Raw genomic sequence first — 14110 nt, 5'->3', positions numbered from 1 at the left:
TTTTTTTATGTTTTCTCCTACTGCCTATTTACGCAAACACTATGGTTCGTTAACGAGCGTTTCTAGCAATACGCTCATCAAACTCGTTGGAATTTGAACATCCGAGAAGAAAATATAACAACAGTACAGCGAGGAATAGGACCGCAGGAGCGTTAGGAGCCGCATTCGTCTCTCAAAGAAAAAATCTGGTCTAGTTTATGCCGTGGACCATGTTGTTTGTGAGTAATCGTTTAGTTGCATTCGACTTTATATGTGTTGTAAATTAAACACAAAATTGCAAAATATAAATTCATGCACAAACTACGACCCCACCCGCCATTCAGTGTGCGGTCTCTATTCACTTTTCTTCTTCGTTCTGCTTTTAAATTGGAGTTAACCTTACAGTTTTGTGCCTTTCGTTAGTATTTTTTCGGTTTTAATATAGGTACATTTACTTTTTGTGTTCGGTTTCGTTTTAAACTTCTGACTCTGGTGACTTTCGTAAAATGTTACGATCTGTTGGAATTTTATTAAACCGTTATTTTTAGTACGAAAATGTTTGTCTCTACTATTTTATCATCCAGACTACATATGAAAGCCAAAGGAGTGGAAAACACAAAAAATAGAGCCAGTTGTCTTACATTTTAGTATAGTTTTCTAAGTTTATATCTTTTCTGGGGTATCCAATCGTTTTTCGAACAATTTCCACTTTCCATTCTTTCAGGACCCCGATTTTGCCCATACCATTTGAGTAACGAATTCACGGACACTATACAGTGCATTTTCAGTGAGAGGAGGTCATTGTTGGTACCTAAAAGAGTTTGTACCTAGTTCTACTTATGCATCAGAATGATTGTCAAGAAAGACGCTAACATTTGTTACATGCTGTCACTACATTCATCACGATCACTAGCTATGGCTGAACCGTTACACATTGGGAAAATATTGATCTTGCGTGTGATCGCGTTTCATCTAGAGCTTTAGAGATCACTAATCGCAATCATCCTTTTGTCCAAAGTGCTTGCTTCCACGCTATGAAGATCTCACTCACTCTGATCTATCCTTCTGATCTATCTGATCCTTTTCATTTCCTGTTACCACTATCCCTATCTCCATTTATCTATCAATCGAATTGTATTTTAGTCTCAAAAGGTACAAGTGTGAAATGTTCATCTATCATTAGAATGCCTATATACTCTAGCATCAAGTTGACTGAAGAAACATTCGCGCTGATAGTGCTTGCTACTGGACATACATGTTTTTCGTCCGATAATCTTTCCTATGTTTTTCTTCTCTTTTAAGTTCCTACTCGGAGTCAATGGTAAGATTTTCCCTCGTGGCCGTATGTACTAATTGAGTGTGTCGGTGATGATAAAGGGTTGGAACACTGATATAAACGGTTACTCACACGGTTTCCTATTGTTGACATTGAGTATTGTATTTTCGTACTTGTACATCACGGCTTAATATGTTTTATCGTCCAACTTTCCCATTTGCTAGCCCGGGTGTACAGTAAATCTTTAGACAAAAGTTCCCAGTACTCAACAAACATTCTTCGAATTGTTCAACTTGGAGAAACTGGATTTAAATGATTATTTAGACAAATCGGAAGCTAGCTGAGTAAGAAAATTTGTTCTTGCGACACCCAAAGTCTAGCAGTATTCTGTTCAGAAAATGATTGTCTTACTGGGGAAAGTTTGGTTGAGCTGTTCTTTAGATGTTGAAGCAAGGGGGTGTAAAAGTAACCATTTCATTTTGAAAGGAATAAAACCGGTCCGAGTGTAGCAAAACTTTGAGATTCGTTTTGATTTTCTTTTGCATTATAGAAGCGGACAATGACTGAATGTTCTGTTCTGTTTTCAGTTTGAGTGTTTGATGCCATCCGTACACGTTTTTGAAGGATGGTGAAAACAAGTTTTCGTTCCATCGCTGTTCGTTATACATATGTTGGGATTACTTGTACACATCGATGGAATAAATGGATAATTCTTATTTTCATTACATGCTTCCGTGGAGAGATTGTCGGCTAATCACATTGACATACGTGTGTTTAGTTTATCAGCTGCATTTTGAGTATGGATGGACGTTTCCGTTCCTTGGGGTAGCCTTAGTACTAACGATACAATCACATCAACTTATTGGCGTAACATCCCCCGCACGAGAGGAAGGCCTACAACCAATAGCTATTGGGATTTTAATCGGTCGCTGAGAAATGCTCTATTTCTAATCGAAAAAGAACCATTTAAGAAAACACGTACAAATGGATTACCAGCTTTGGTCCAGCCAAAGAATTCCATTTGTTGCAGGTTAGCAACCGATGAGCAGTTTGAAATAGAAAAATTATATCTTTGAGAAGGGTCGCACTCCGGTTTTTTTTTTGTACAGATGCAATGTTGTTGTAAATATACTTCCTACACATCTGATTCTATAGTAAATAGTTTCATCTCCCATTATTTTTTTTGCTTATTTTGCTGCTTTGAATTAAAGAACAGGATTTCACTGATATTGACGACGCAATGCAAACAGCATATTGTAATAGGGAAGGTTGTTTGTGATCGTTTGTGGATAAGTTTGATTGGATATTTTTAGGTGTGTATCAAATAGATTACACCTTAAACTTTTTCTGATATAGAAAAGGTCATGAGAATATTATTGTGTAAAGTACATGCATACAAGACTAAGAATATCGGCATAAAACTGTCCCAGGAGATGGCTTCTTCAAGTTTGTCATGACATCGAATGAAACAAATTAATGAAACAAAACCTATTTCACCTCAAGAAAAATGGCGCTTCCTCTTTGAACGGAGCATGATTTCAAACATATGAATTAAACCATCGTAATGCAATGGGAGAAGATAGAATGAAAATTTAAGTTTCTCGATCCGATATTCTGAGAAATCGAATTGTGCTCGTAGTATTACTTTACATAATGTCAACCATAGTAGACCGTTGGAGCCGAATTCGTTCCTCGTTTCCTGGAAAGAAGGTAACGAACTCGGCCATGCCTTCAATTTAGATTTACCAATGAACAAAGAACTTATGTGCCGTGGGTTTTCACTGCGAAAAGTATCCGTTTCGTTTTCTTACCACTGGAGCAGCGGTGGAAAAGGTTAAATAATCGCTCGTCAAGGAGATTGTGCGATGGATACGGTAATGGAGAGGAAAAAGGCTTCAATCCTAAATTTTAGGAAGTGTCATAAAAAAATATCCGGGGAAGGCCGTAACAGAACGTTTGGATTGGAACCATTTTCTTCGTGACTCTTACCAAAACAAAGTCAAAATAGATAAATGAAACCTTAAACGAAAGCTACTAATGCCACGATCATGTATGGTGTGTATAACAAGTACAAATTGCCGCTATGGGAGGGGTACCTCATTTCTATTTTATAAAATATCTAACATTCATTTGAAAATACGGTGGTTTCTTCTGAGCCTTACTGCAGTAGGTTATCCCTTTTGTGGGACACGTAGACGTCTGGTTTGGCATTTTCGCCTTCTTCTATTCTAAACAAAACGCATTCCACTGCAGGATCGGAGGGGTAAGTGTAAAACCACACGCGGACATAAACTACTTCTGCTACAAGGAAACCAGTCATGTTAGAATACGATTCGTAGAGTTAGGTAAGTTAGCCTGTTGCTTCCGGTGAAGAGTACCAGACTTCACGAACGCGGATGAGCAGCAATTGGTTTTGCTGAATGATTGTGCATCGGTTTTAATCAGTGCATTCGGGAGCATGTCAATCGTTAGTATATATATATTATATAAAACTCAAATGCGATGAAAAAGGAAAAGTAATCTATGTAGTCGCTTAGCGTCAGGTTTATTTGACCAAAATAATTACGAATATACAACTGAAAATACTTAAAACAATACTTTACCTACCACCTTCTAGGTCGGTACGGGTCAATGAGCGTGTCAACGAGTTTAAATCAATGATCAATTAGCGTTGTGCAAAAAGAGAATCTCAACGAAAAATATTGGTGTTGGGAACGAGAAAGCATCCTTTTTCGTAATTGTTTTTCAGAGTTGTTAACAGAAGTATTTAATACTTCACGTTGGCGCTCATTGCGCGTCAAAGTTGAACCATATACTTGCTGGGGAGATTTGGATGAGACTTTTGCTCTTCTTGAAAATGTTAGCACATTTAATATTTTGTCATTTAGGTCGCTATGTGCTGAGAACATGTGCATATCAACTCAACGATGTATTATCTGCAGGAGAAACTCCACGTTGCGTCGCCTGAAAAACGTATCGCCTATGGAGTGTGTTTTTATTTCTGTATCTCATCATGCAATCAGGATTGGTCTCATGGTACCAGCTCGGCTAGGATACGCCCCCCAGGCGTTTGGTCCAGTCGGTTAGTTGATTGGTGGGGCCTCCGGAGGATACGGACGAAGTGTGCTGGGAAACGGGGTTGGTGGGTGTGAAGTTTTAAATTAATCTCCCCAGTGGGCGCTCCGGTGATCCATTTATCGCATCCTTCACGCCTCACAAACGGACGCCGGTCCCTTTGGGGCTGCTGTCCGGTGCTGCCGTGCATGTAGGTATATCCCTTGGCGGTGTCTTAAGATCGACGCGGTTCCACCTTCTGCGACATCGAGTTCAGCACTCTTTGGTTATCGATCGTCCGGAAGCAGCGGATGTAGTTGCGTATTTCGTTCTCGTTTTTCGGCGACGGTGGATCCAGCACTGGTGGAAAGAAACCCTCCCCGGGGTGTATATGTTAGCAGACCGCGGCGGTGGTGGAGGGGTTGTTGGTGTTGGTAACTTACCCAAGTGACGGGACCGACAAAACCGCACCGCGCGCATCGTTTGCGCCATCATGTGCATCTTCTCGAAGTTCACCAACCCGTCCAGGCTGGTCTTGTTGCCCTCGTGAGCGAACGTCATGTCCTTGAGCAGCAGTGGCATGAACGGGATGACCGGTGGTTGCAGTTTTCCGACCGACATACTGTAATTGGGGGGTGAAAATGGATGTCAGAGATTGCACTGAATGATAAGCAACAGGACAAAAAGGCTCAGGCAGACAACGTCATGACGGGACCCCAAGCCGTCTGATGTTTCCTCGCAAAACCAATATTTGTTTATTTCATGCATTGGATAAATAATTACGTAATTCCAGCCTCAAAAAATAAAGTAAAAAACTCCCTATCAACTGAGTTTTACAAACGAGAATAGTTTTGTATAGAAAAATATAAAGGAAGAAATGGTTTTCCCGACCGGAACAATGTTTGGCAAAATATGATCCCTCAACAACCTTTCCCATGCCACTGAAAGGAGATGATCATGATGGCGAATTAAACCTCCCCTAGAAATTTCTTATTCCATCCAGCTAATGTCCCGGACCCGGACCAGTAGTGTGGCAAAAATGAGAAAGCAGCCAGAAGGAATGACTCGTGATTTTTCAATCGGATCGTATCGGGAACGCCCCCGCCGCCGTCTGGCTTATTTGCTGAACTTTGCCGCTCGAACTTTTTCCAATTTTCAACATCAATACACCTTCGGTTGAGTTGATTGAGAGGCGAGTGAAAATGAACGAACACGAGGGTAGGAAGGTGGGAGTGAGTTGCAATGTTTTTTTTCCCCCCATTCGGTCCGGTATCGTTATCATTACTTCACTCCTATCGATAGCCCGTCGTCTGGGGTTGGAAAAGGCAGTTTCACACGCCCATGCCTTGAAAGGTCCTTTGGAATGTTTTTCCACGCTAATGGTTTATTTCCAGCCGGACGAAACGGGCCCCAAAGGAAAGGGGAAGGTGAAAGAAAGTGGCCGAGCCTGGTGCGACGGTTAGACACGCGGCATGATGATGGCTATGATCAATTTCCCAAGTGGGTGCGTGTGGCGTTCCCACACGACGATTGTGCTTCGCGGAAGGCAACGAACGAAAGGATCCGATGGCGAAGGTTTGATGTAATTTGAAAGTTGCTCGTACGAACTCGCGCGCGAAACGCGTCCGCCACTTCCACAAACAATTTTCACCCGAACGATTTCGATTATCACTCCGTCACGGCAACAACACGGTGGCGCCAATCCCATCGGCGGAAGTGTTATTTAAACTTCTGATGAGACACCTTTTACGAGATTTTCGGTCGGAAAGATTAAGCTATTATCACACGATCTCGTACAACAAGGACGTGGGTACGGACTCGCATGGCTTTCAAATCCCTCATCAGTCTTCTGGCAGGTGGTTTGAAAAAAAAAGGCAAAAAGATAGGCAAAATACTCTCCGCTCGTAACGGAACGTTTCCACGTGCGGCCAAAGGAACGTGGAGGAGGTCGGCTTCGAGGGGATTTAATTTGATTTTCAATCTACCATACTCGTGCGTCCTTTGGAGGTCGTCGCAAACGCGAGCGTGGCGGAAGGCGAAGGACACGATCGGACAAACTGATTGTGAATTCTTCGGAGCCGCTCAACTTTTTTACCCACTCCCACTCGAGTTTTCCCTTTCATCCGACCCAGAAACGTTTTTTTATTATTTTTGTAAAACTGAAGCACTAAGGATTCGCTGTGGCAGTATCCACTTGACATGTGATTCCTTTCCATCCCCGCTCCTTTGCCTGCGCCAGTGATCCCTATCGAAATGGAGCATCCAATATGTCTACGGCTTCGCCTTGGCTTCGGCGACAACCTTATCGCAGGCTCATTCAGAACTAATCCAACCCCAATATCCGGGGCGCTTTTGAGGATTGCTGTCGTGTCGGAAAAGGCTTGTGGGGTCGTCCGATGCGCAACAAGTCCACCGACTTGCGACGTCGAATCGGGGCTCTCTCATCCCTTGATCCGCTTGTGCGACAAATATTAAACCTCCCACAACCGCGCCGGGTTTGGGTAGGGGTCCGGCGTGTACACGCGTTGGATGCTGTGGTTGCCGGTTCAATTCATCAAACTGACACCGAAATGCCACCGTCGGAAGGATTCGCCTCGGTTATCCTTCGATCGAACAACACTCTACGCGATTGATGTCGCGAATGGAGGCGAAGCCGAAGTAACTTGCATGTGTTTGTGGACATCTATTTTGCGGAGCACGAGCAAACAAACTGGAATTCAGTATGCCAAACAGTTTGGGTATTTGATGTATCGTCAAGTTTTGTAAACTGAGATGCCAATTCAACCTCGGATTGGTTTGTCACCGACAAAGGGGACAGTTTCAGCGTGATTTCTTGTCTAAAAATGTGGCCTCGCCAGCTATAAAACACATTTAAATAACGCCAGACATTTAACACAAAATAACGCCAGCTGACAAGCAAAAGTTTATAAACCACCCTCTCATCAAAAATAATTTGGAGAACATTACAGTGGGTCATATCAATTAGTTTCTACTCCTGTTAATTCATTTAGAAGAATGCGACTCGTTTATTCCTACTTGGCGCTAATGCGTTGCAACTTCTTATGAATTCTCCATGTTTGTTTTGTTGGCTATTGTTAAAGCAAATCTTCAAAGTATCGAAGCATAGGGGTTCATTTGAAAGTATTTTCTTTATTAAGCTGGCTTATGCAGTGTTATATTACTTTATTTGAAAAAAACTGTCTCTCTCTAAAAAGGACGAAGTTTTCGACAAAATCAACTACCATCAGCAGGTAGTTTAAAACCATTCTCGCAAGCAAAAAAACCTTCCCGTTTAAGTTTCTTTAAAAGACTATTTTTGGTTTCATCACCCCATGGAATCAATCGCCATCCGTACTTGGACGGAACTCAATCGATTGTGGGCGAGTGGCGGAGTTGAGTTGGAAGTTTTTTTATGGACCGGTGCGTAGGACATTTGCCGTGTGCCTTGCAAAACACGGACGGAAATAAATCTTCTAATGGAATGCATGTCACGCGTACGGTCGTCGTTTGTACAAAATGGGAAGCGCCCCCAAAAGTCTTACCGATAAGCGCGATGGTTCCGGCTCGGATCGATGAGCGCCTCGTACTCGGTGAAGAGCTTCCGGAACTTGGACGGCAGCTTGTCCCACGTGCCCGACAGCCTCGAGACGGCCGTGTTCGAGAGGCCCATCACGATGGCAAAGAACGCGTTCAGGTTCTGGTATTCTTTGCAGCTGGTGGGAGGAAAATAAAAACAAATCGATGAAAAACGTTGGTGAAAAGTAGGAGCAAATTGTTATTTGGTGGGTGTTGCTGACTCCTGCACCACTTACAATGCGGCCAGTTTGATGAACTTCTTCACCAGAGACATCCGTTTGGTCATGTTGGTCGTCGAGACGATCTCCGTGACGACCCAGTACTGGATCTCGTTGAACCGTCGGATGAAAACGTCCAGATTCGATGTGATCTGTAATTAGGAGGAGAAAGCGCAAGAAAACACGTGAGAAAAATCAAGTTTTTTAAAATATCATCTCTTAACGCACAATTGAATGTTACTTTTTTCATCGTGCAAGTAAACCTATATTTCAATCATTTTCCCACCCAATTAACGAACGCCAGATGACCGTTTTCCACCCCGAAAGGTAAGTGAGTGTGTTCCGAATTTTCCAACATTATTATTATTACAGCCTCGTGGTCAAGTCTACGAACAAAGCTGTTGTTCGCCCTTCGCCGAAGGACTACCAGCGGGAGGCCAGTATTATATTACTTTCCACTTTGCTACGGAATCCACCAGTTTTGGCGGAAGGAAAAGCGGCAACCACAATCTCCACCTATGGTGCGGTTCGGGCGGTTAAACGGAACCAACCTTCGAGGTACAATTTGATTGGAAACCTTGCATCTGCAAAGCATGGCGGAAATAAGGGTGACATTTTGATTTTCCTTCAAGCTCCTCCAATTGGTTTTCGATACCGAATCACAAATTTTAATTCGACCAAACGCGAAATGAACCGTTCGTACCCAGCTGGAGTTCGCAAGAAAGAAAACTTTGTTAATACTTCGCTCGATTGTCGATGCTGAGTGTAATTTCGGTTCAATTGCCTTCGTTAGTACGCTTTCCGCGAAATTAAGGAACATTGGATAGAAAGCTTTCTAGAAAAAGTCAGCCATGATCGGCTTCGTTGTGGCAGCGGAAAATACAATAAAAAACATCTGCACGTGTCACGTTTGGCAGTAGTATCGTTTCCAACGAAAACACCCAGCAGGAATCAGGTCTTGCTGAAAATGCTGACCTTCTGCTTCATGTATTTTAGATTTGTAGAAGAAATGGCAAATTTCCTAGTGGTTTAAATTTTCCAATCATTTTATCATTTTTTTTCTGATCAAATTTTTTTTTCTAGACATCGAGATAAATAAATAAACAACAGTAGACACTTTATTTATCACAACTGTTTTTAATATTTAACCAAAAGCGCATTTCTCCTACTCACATATAAAGGAACGCGCAAGCATTCCAACTTGAAATTATGAAATGTAATTAACAAGAAGCTTCTCTACCCACATTTTCCAGGGCGAGAGGAAATTATTCCAAGATTAATTTTATTGCTTCGGGTATTTTCGTGGTGCAAAACCGTAAGCTAAATCGTGGCATTTCGCGGATGCTTAACCGCAAACAAACCAACAAAGATTTGATGCCCCAGAAGTACGCCGGGAGCGGGGGGGGAGGCGCAAACGTAAAAAAAACACACACACACAAAAACACGAAGAAAATGGCAACAGAAACACATAAAAACGTCAGCAACTTCAGCTCTATTCAAAACATTTGCAAGAAGTTTATTAGATTCGTCGAAATAGCTCAGACGAAAGCACTTCGTTGGTTGGTTTCAACGTTCCAACGAGCTAAATCCCGGCCCGTGCGCCAACGAGCGAAGAGAGGCCCACCGCTTGGGTGGGAGGATTTTTCCGCCCAACGTTATGCAGCGAAGCGGAACAGAATGCTCGGGAGTTAATATTGATGGTAAAGTTTTTCAAGAAAGCCGCTTATTTTGACGCCTTCGGCGGAGATCCTTTCCAGCGCCTTTCGCAAGCAGGAAAAGGGGTTTCACACAATGGATTTCTCCTCTTCACGTTCGTCACATTTGCAAAGAAAAATAAATTCACACACAAAAGCCCACCAAGTGGGAACCGGGAAAATCACTTTTGTCACACCGCAAGCAGAAACGTCATGCTGGCGGAACAGGAGGGAGGCGTCGTTTGGAGGCGCATGGCGTCAAATGGCGACGGTAGGGTACGGTGGGAGGTTTTTCATGGTGAACTTTTTTCCGCACCACCCGGCGCCTCCACCGGTACGGAAGTGAACGTTTGCGGTTTCGGTGAGCCAGGGAGCGCAGATGTCTCACTTCAACGTTTCGGAAAACTCATTCCCCTCCCCTCCACCGTACATCCAGCCGGTTGGGTGAGGAATTTTCATTTGTTCCGACGAAAACAATGCCTCCCCCTCTTCCCTCAAGTCCGGATTTGCAATCGAAGATCGAGGGGCGACAAGGCACAATTTCAATGACGGAAGTACGAACGTATTCGAAATCACAGTTGTTCGACGGTTTTAACAAGATTGTTTTTTTCTCTGTATTTTGCTTTTAATCCAAACTGATTTTTATGAGCTTCAGGTTCGGGGAAGTCGTTTTCGATCGAAAAACATTGTTTATGAACCGGAAAGAAGCGCTCTTCTGGGAAGGTGGGTCCTTCAACAACACAACTTCAGCAAAGCAAAGCTTTGATCAAATCATTAGAAACGATACCCGACATAAGCTTATTTGAATTTTTTTATAACCATACCTTTCAGTGCTTTTCTTCATCACAGAATTTACATTAAAACACGAGTTTTGTTAGGTTTTTTATTAGAAAATTTGCTATAACTATTACGGGTAGGCATGACCGAAGTCTTTCCGCCAACAAAGTAGGAGAAGAAGGTTCCTTTTATTTTTGTAAGGTTCCCAGACCGTAGCTTTATTATGATGACTCCAGAAGGATTTGGTCCACTTTTCATTTTCACCAAACGTCAAAACGTTTGAAACGTATATGGATGATTGAATACTTTATTAAAGCCGTGAGCAGAATATTAAATAATTAAATTTTCCTTGACAAACTTACAATTGAAAGAGGGTCAGAAGCAACAAAAGAACGTTCAGCTTTATCGAGGTTCTATGACAGCAAATGTTCTCAGTTATCTGAGTTCGCCAGGATCGACTGTACAAACTATTAAAAAAAAAAATAAAGATTTTTCATAAAAACTTTTCCTAATTTAGTGCATCAAAAACTTGGTTCATAGATTTGCATTAACAACGTCATTTCCTGAGCTTTAAAGCTTCCCGTTACGCTTCCGTTGCATCGTGTGGACAAAGCTTTGATTGCGGCGCGCAGTTTCACGCGCATCACTCACCGTCAAGCTACGACGCAGCTTCTAATGCTCCGTCATCCAGCAGTGACTCAGCTCCAAACCCCCCAAACCGACCCCACAGAGGCTCTCCCAACCCACCCCCCCCCCCCCCCCCCCCCAGGGCCAGCAGCACCGGCATCCGAAGCATCCCACCCGACGGTTGCGATCTGTCACGCCGAAAAGGGAACGCGCACAACGCGATTGCACTGGTGTGCAGTTGGTGGTGATGGTGGTGGTGTGTGCAGTTGGTGATGCACGATGCACACAGAACACGTTCGGTCGTGCCCAGTTCGTTCTATCACCCTCCCCAGGCCCTCCCGTGCATCACAGCATCTAAACACACAGCGCACACACACACACACACACGAACTCGGGGGCCTAGTGATGCTAGTGGATGCACTTTGTCAAGGTCAGCGCTCGTGTTGCAGTGTGTCACGTCAATGTGTGTCGTGCAGCAATCGATAAAGGAAAGGGTTGCACTCAGGGGGTGGAAGGTTGCCTGGAGCACACTAGTACCAATCCTCCCTCCCCGCAGCTCCACACGCGTCGTTGTGTGAATGTACGGCCGTTTCTAATGCGTCGCCGTCGAGTGTTCTTTTTTAGTGCAACGTTTTCTGTGCCGCCATCTCCTTGGGTGGTGTGCGCGGATGATGGTAGTACACACGACCCTTCTCGCTCGCCCCTTCCCCCCGTTTTGGTAGTAGTCTGCATGCATCTGGGGCCGGGTCGGCCGCTTTTGGAGAAGCTACACGTCCACTGCACCGCACCAAAAGGGGTACGACGGTGCAGGCGGCTTAGAACGTTGCGCTCGCGAGAAGAAAACGCTCGGCTGAGATGAGATTGGCTGGCGCGGCCGGAGTTAGTGTTTAGCGTTGCCGCGGGACGCTCGCGTTGCGCCAAAGTCCGTCCGTTTCGGTGCGTTTTGTTCCGATCGCGAGAAGCGAAGAAGAAGCGACGGCTTGTGGTTCGCATGATGTCCCCGACGGCCCCCCAGGGCGGGACAGGCAGGGTGGTGAGCGAAACGCAATGAGTGTGAGTGTGACTAGGTGGCCGCGCGCAATTAGAACCACGAAAAAGGGTTTTGGTTTTTAATTATTCGGGTGGTGCCGATGTGTCGACTACAAAAGGCTCGCGAGAGTCAAAGAGTTTCATTCACCGATTTTTTTTTTTGAAAATTACCACACTTCTCGAAATTGCACCGGTGACGCATAAGAAAGAGTGTGTGATTTATCCACGATCAGAACGGAACGCGAAACGCGTCGATAGCGTGACCGAGTGGCACAGAAACGGAAAGGCCACCCCAGTCCGTAAGGCCACGACCATGTATAGGTTTGCGGCTGGCGAGTGCGTCCCAAAGACGCCATTCGCGATCGCGTTATCAGTGAAGAGGAAACGCGATGACAAGTTTTGCAGAAACAAACTATTCCATTGAAATCAATCTTCCTGTCTCTTCGTTGAGGCACGCCCGGAGCGGCCAAGGGGTTGGAACGACAAGGTTGCACGACATATGGTCGTCCGTGGTCGGACGCGCGGAGTCGGTCCACTTCTGTACTTCCCACCCAAGCAAACGATCCCCCGTGCTCCCCCCGTGCGGCAGCTCATTTATTCAAACATCTTCCCCAGAAGGGGGGCCTCTTTCCCATTTGTTTCTTGGGGAGAGGGAGGAGAGGTAGCTCATCTCGTTGAAATTCAATTCTTTCTACACTCCGTTCCGACGCGGTGGCCACCTCCTCCTCTAGGGAGAGGGAGGAGCAGTAGGCTCGTATAATAATTACGTTTAGTAGCCGGAGCTACTAGAAGACGAAGAAAAACAACAAGAAGAAGGAGAAAAAAAACAGGCATGCGAAGGTAAAAATGGCACGTGTCCCTAGTTCGCCCTCGCCGTAAACTTTGCCGCTGTTGTTGTGGGCATCCCCACATTCCGCCCATCATCATCAGTTTTCTTCCATCCTTGTTCGATAGCGATCGTTTGTTTATCGAAACATGTGTTGGTTGTTTTCGTGTGCGTGTGTGTGCGAACATCGGCGGCGCCATTTTCCGCGGTCCGGAACCATGTGACTTTCCCAGCCGTTTTAGCTATCGATAGCCTCCGGGTTTCGAACTCTGTGTACTCCGCGAAACAAAAGCTTTCAAAGAAATGTGAAATACACAACCCAGAATTCATTGGACTGAGTACCAGAAACACAAACACACACACAAACACAGACACACGAACTCACCCTGGAACAACATATCTGCGTGCACACTGCGAGGCGCCTTCTCGCGAATGTAGTGTGCTGTAGCTTCTTGAGATGCTATCAGATAAGGTCGTGTGTTCTGGTGCGAGCGTGGTGAGAAAAGGGGGGGTGAAAAAAGGCAAGGAAAACTCTAACGTGTCGGCAGCAAACTGGAATCCCCTCACCACCGGTGGCGGTGTGCGCGCGCCTCACGTTACACCGGAGCGGAGACTTACGTGCCCGAGAACGTGCAGATTACATAATGAAACAACAAGAGTGCGACGCTACCTACTCATGGTCAAGACGCGGCGCTCTACGGAGGGGGCGAGTGGGGGGTATGGGAGCGGCGAGCACAAGAGATTAAGTTCTCGTTCTCGACGGCGAGATCGGATTCTGTTCTGATGCTACCCTACCCCCCATCCCCTTCGCCAGCCTCCAGCAGGCTCGCACCGATCTATAGTTTAGCGCGCGTCGATTATTGGCGCCCGGCGGACGACGAAAGACGGCGACGAGTCGCGGAGCCAAGTTTTTCTTTCCAGCTTTTTTTTTTTGTTAGATTTGTCTTCGCTTCGCTCCTCTCCGTCTCGCACTCGCTGTGTGTGTGCGCGCGCGCGCAAGAACTATGTCAAGGCATTCTTTTGCCGCAAATGGTACTCTGCTTGGTGCGCCAAA

The 14110-nt window shown here is 45.0% G+C and overlaps 1 protein-coding gene across 1 annotated transcript in view; it reads right to left on the bottom strand.

Annotated features, from left to right (window-relative positions):
• Nucleotides 1-3781: 3781 nt before the first annotated feature.
• Nucleotides 3782-14110, bottom strand: part of LOC131266959 (rap guanine nucleotide exchange factor 4) — a 99237-nt gene continuing 88908 nt past the window's right edge. Inside the window, exons 18-21 of the mRNA XM_058269661.1 lie at nt 8122-8255; nt 7852-8022; nt 4753-4931; nt 3782-4669 (exon numbers count right to left, since the gene is read on the bottom strand). Of these exons, the coding sequence (XP_058125644.1) occupies nt 4545-4669; nt 4753-4931; nt 7852-8022; nt 8122-8255 (609 nt within the window). The 3' untranslated portion in view covers nt 3782-4544. The remainder of the gene's footprint in view (nt 4670-4752; nt 4932-7851; nt 8023-8121; nt 8256-14110) is intronic.

The sequence above is a fragment of the Anopheles coustani genome, chromosome 2, assembly GCF_943734705.1.
Source record: "Anopheles coustani chromosome 2, idAnoCousDA_361_x.2, whole genome shotgun sequence".
NCBI classification, from domain to species: Eukaryota; Metazoa; Arthropoda; class Insecta; order Diptera; family Culicidae; genus Anopheles; species Anopheles coustani.
This window is presented reverse-complemented; position numbering and strand designations above follow the sequence as displayed.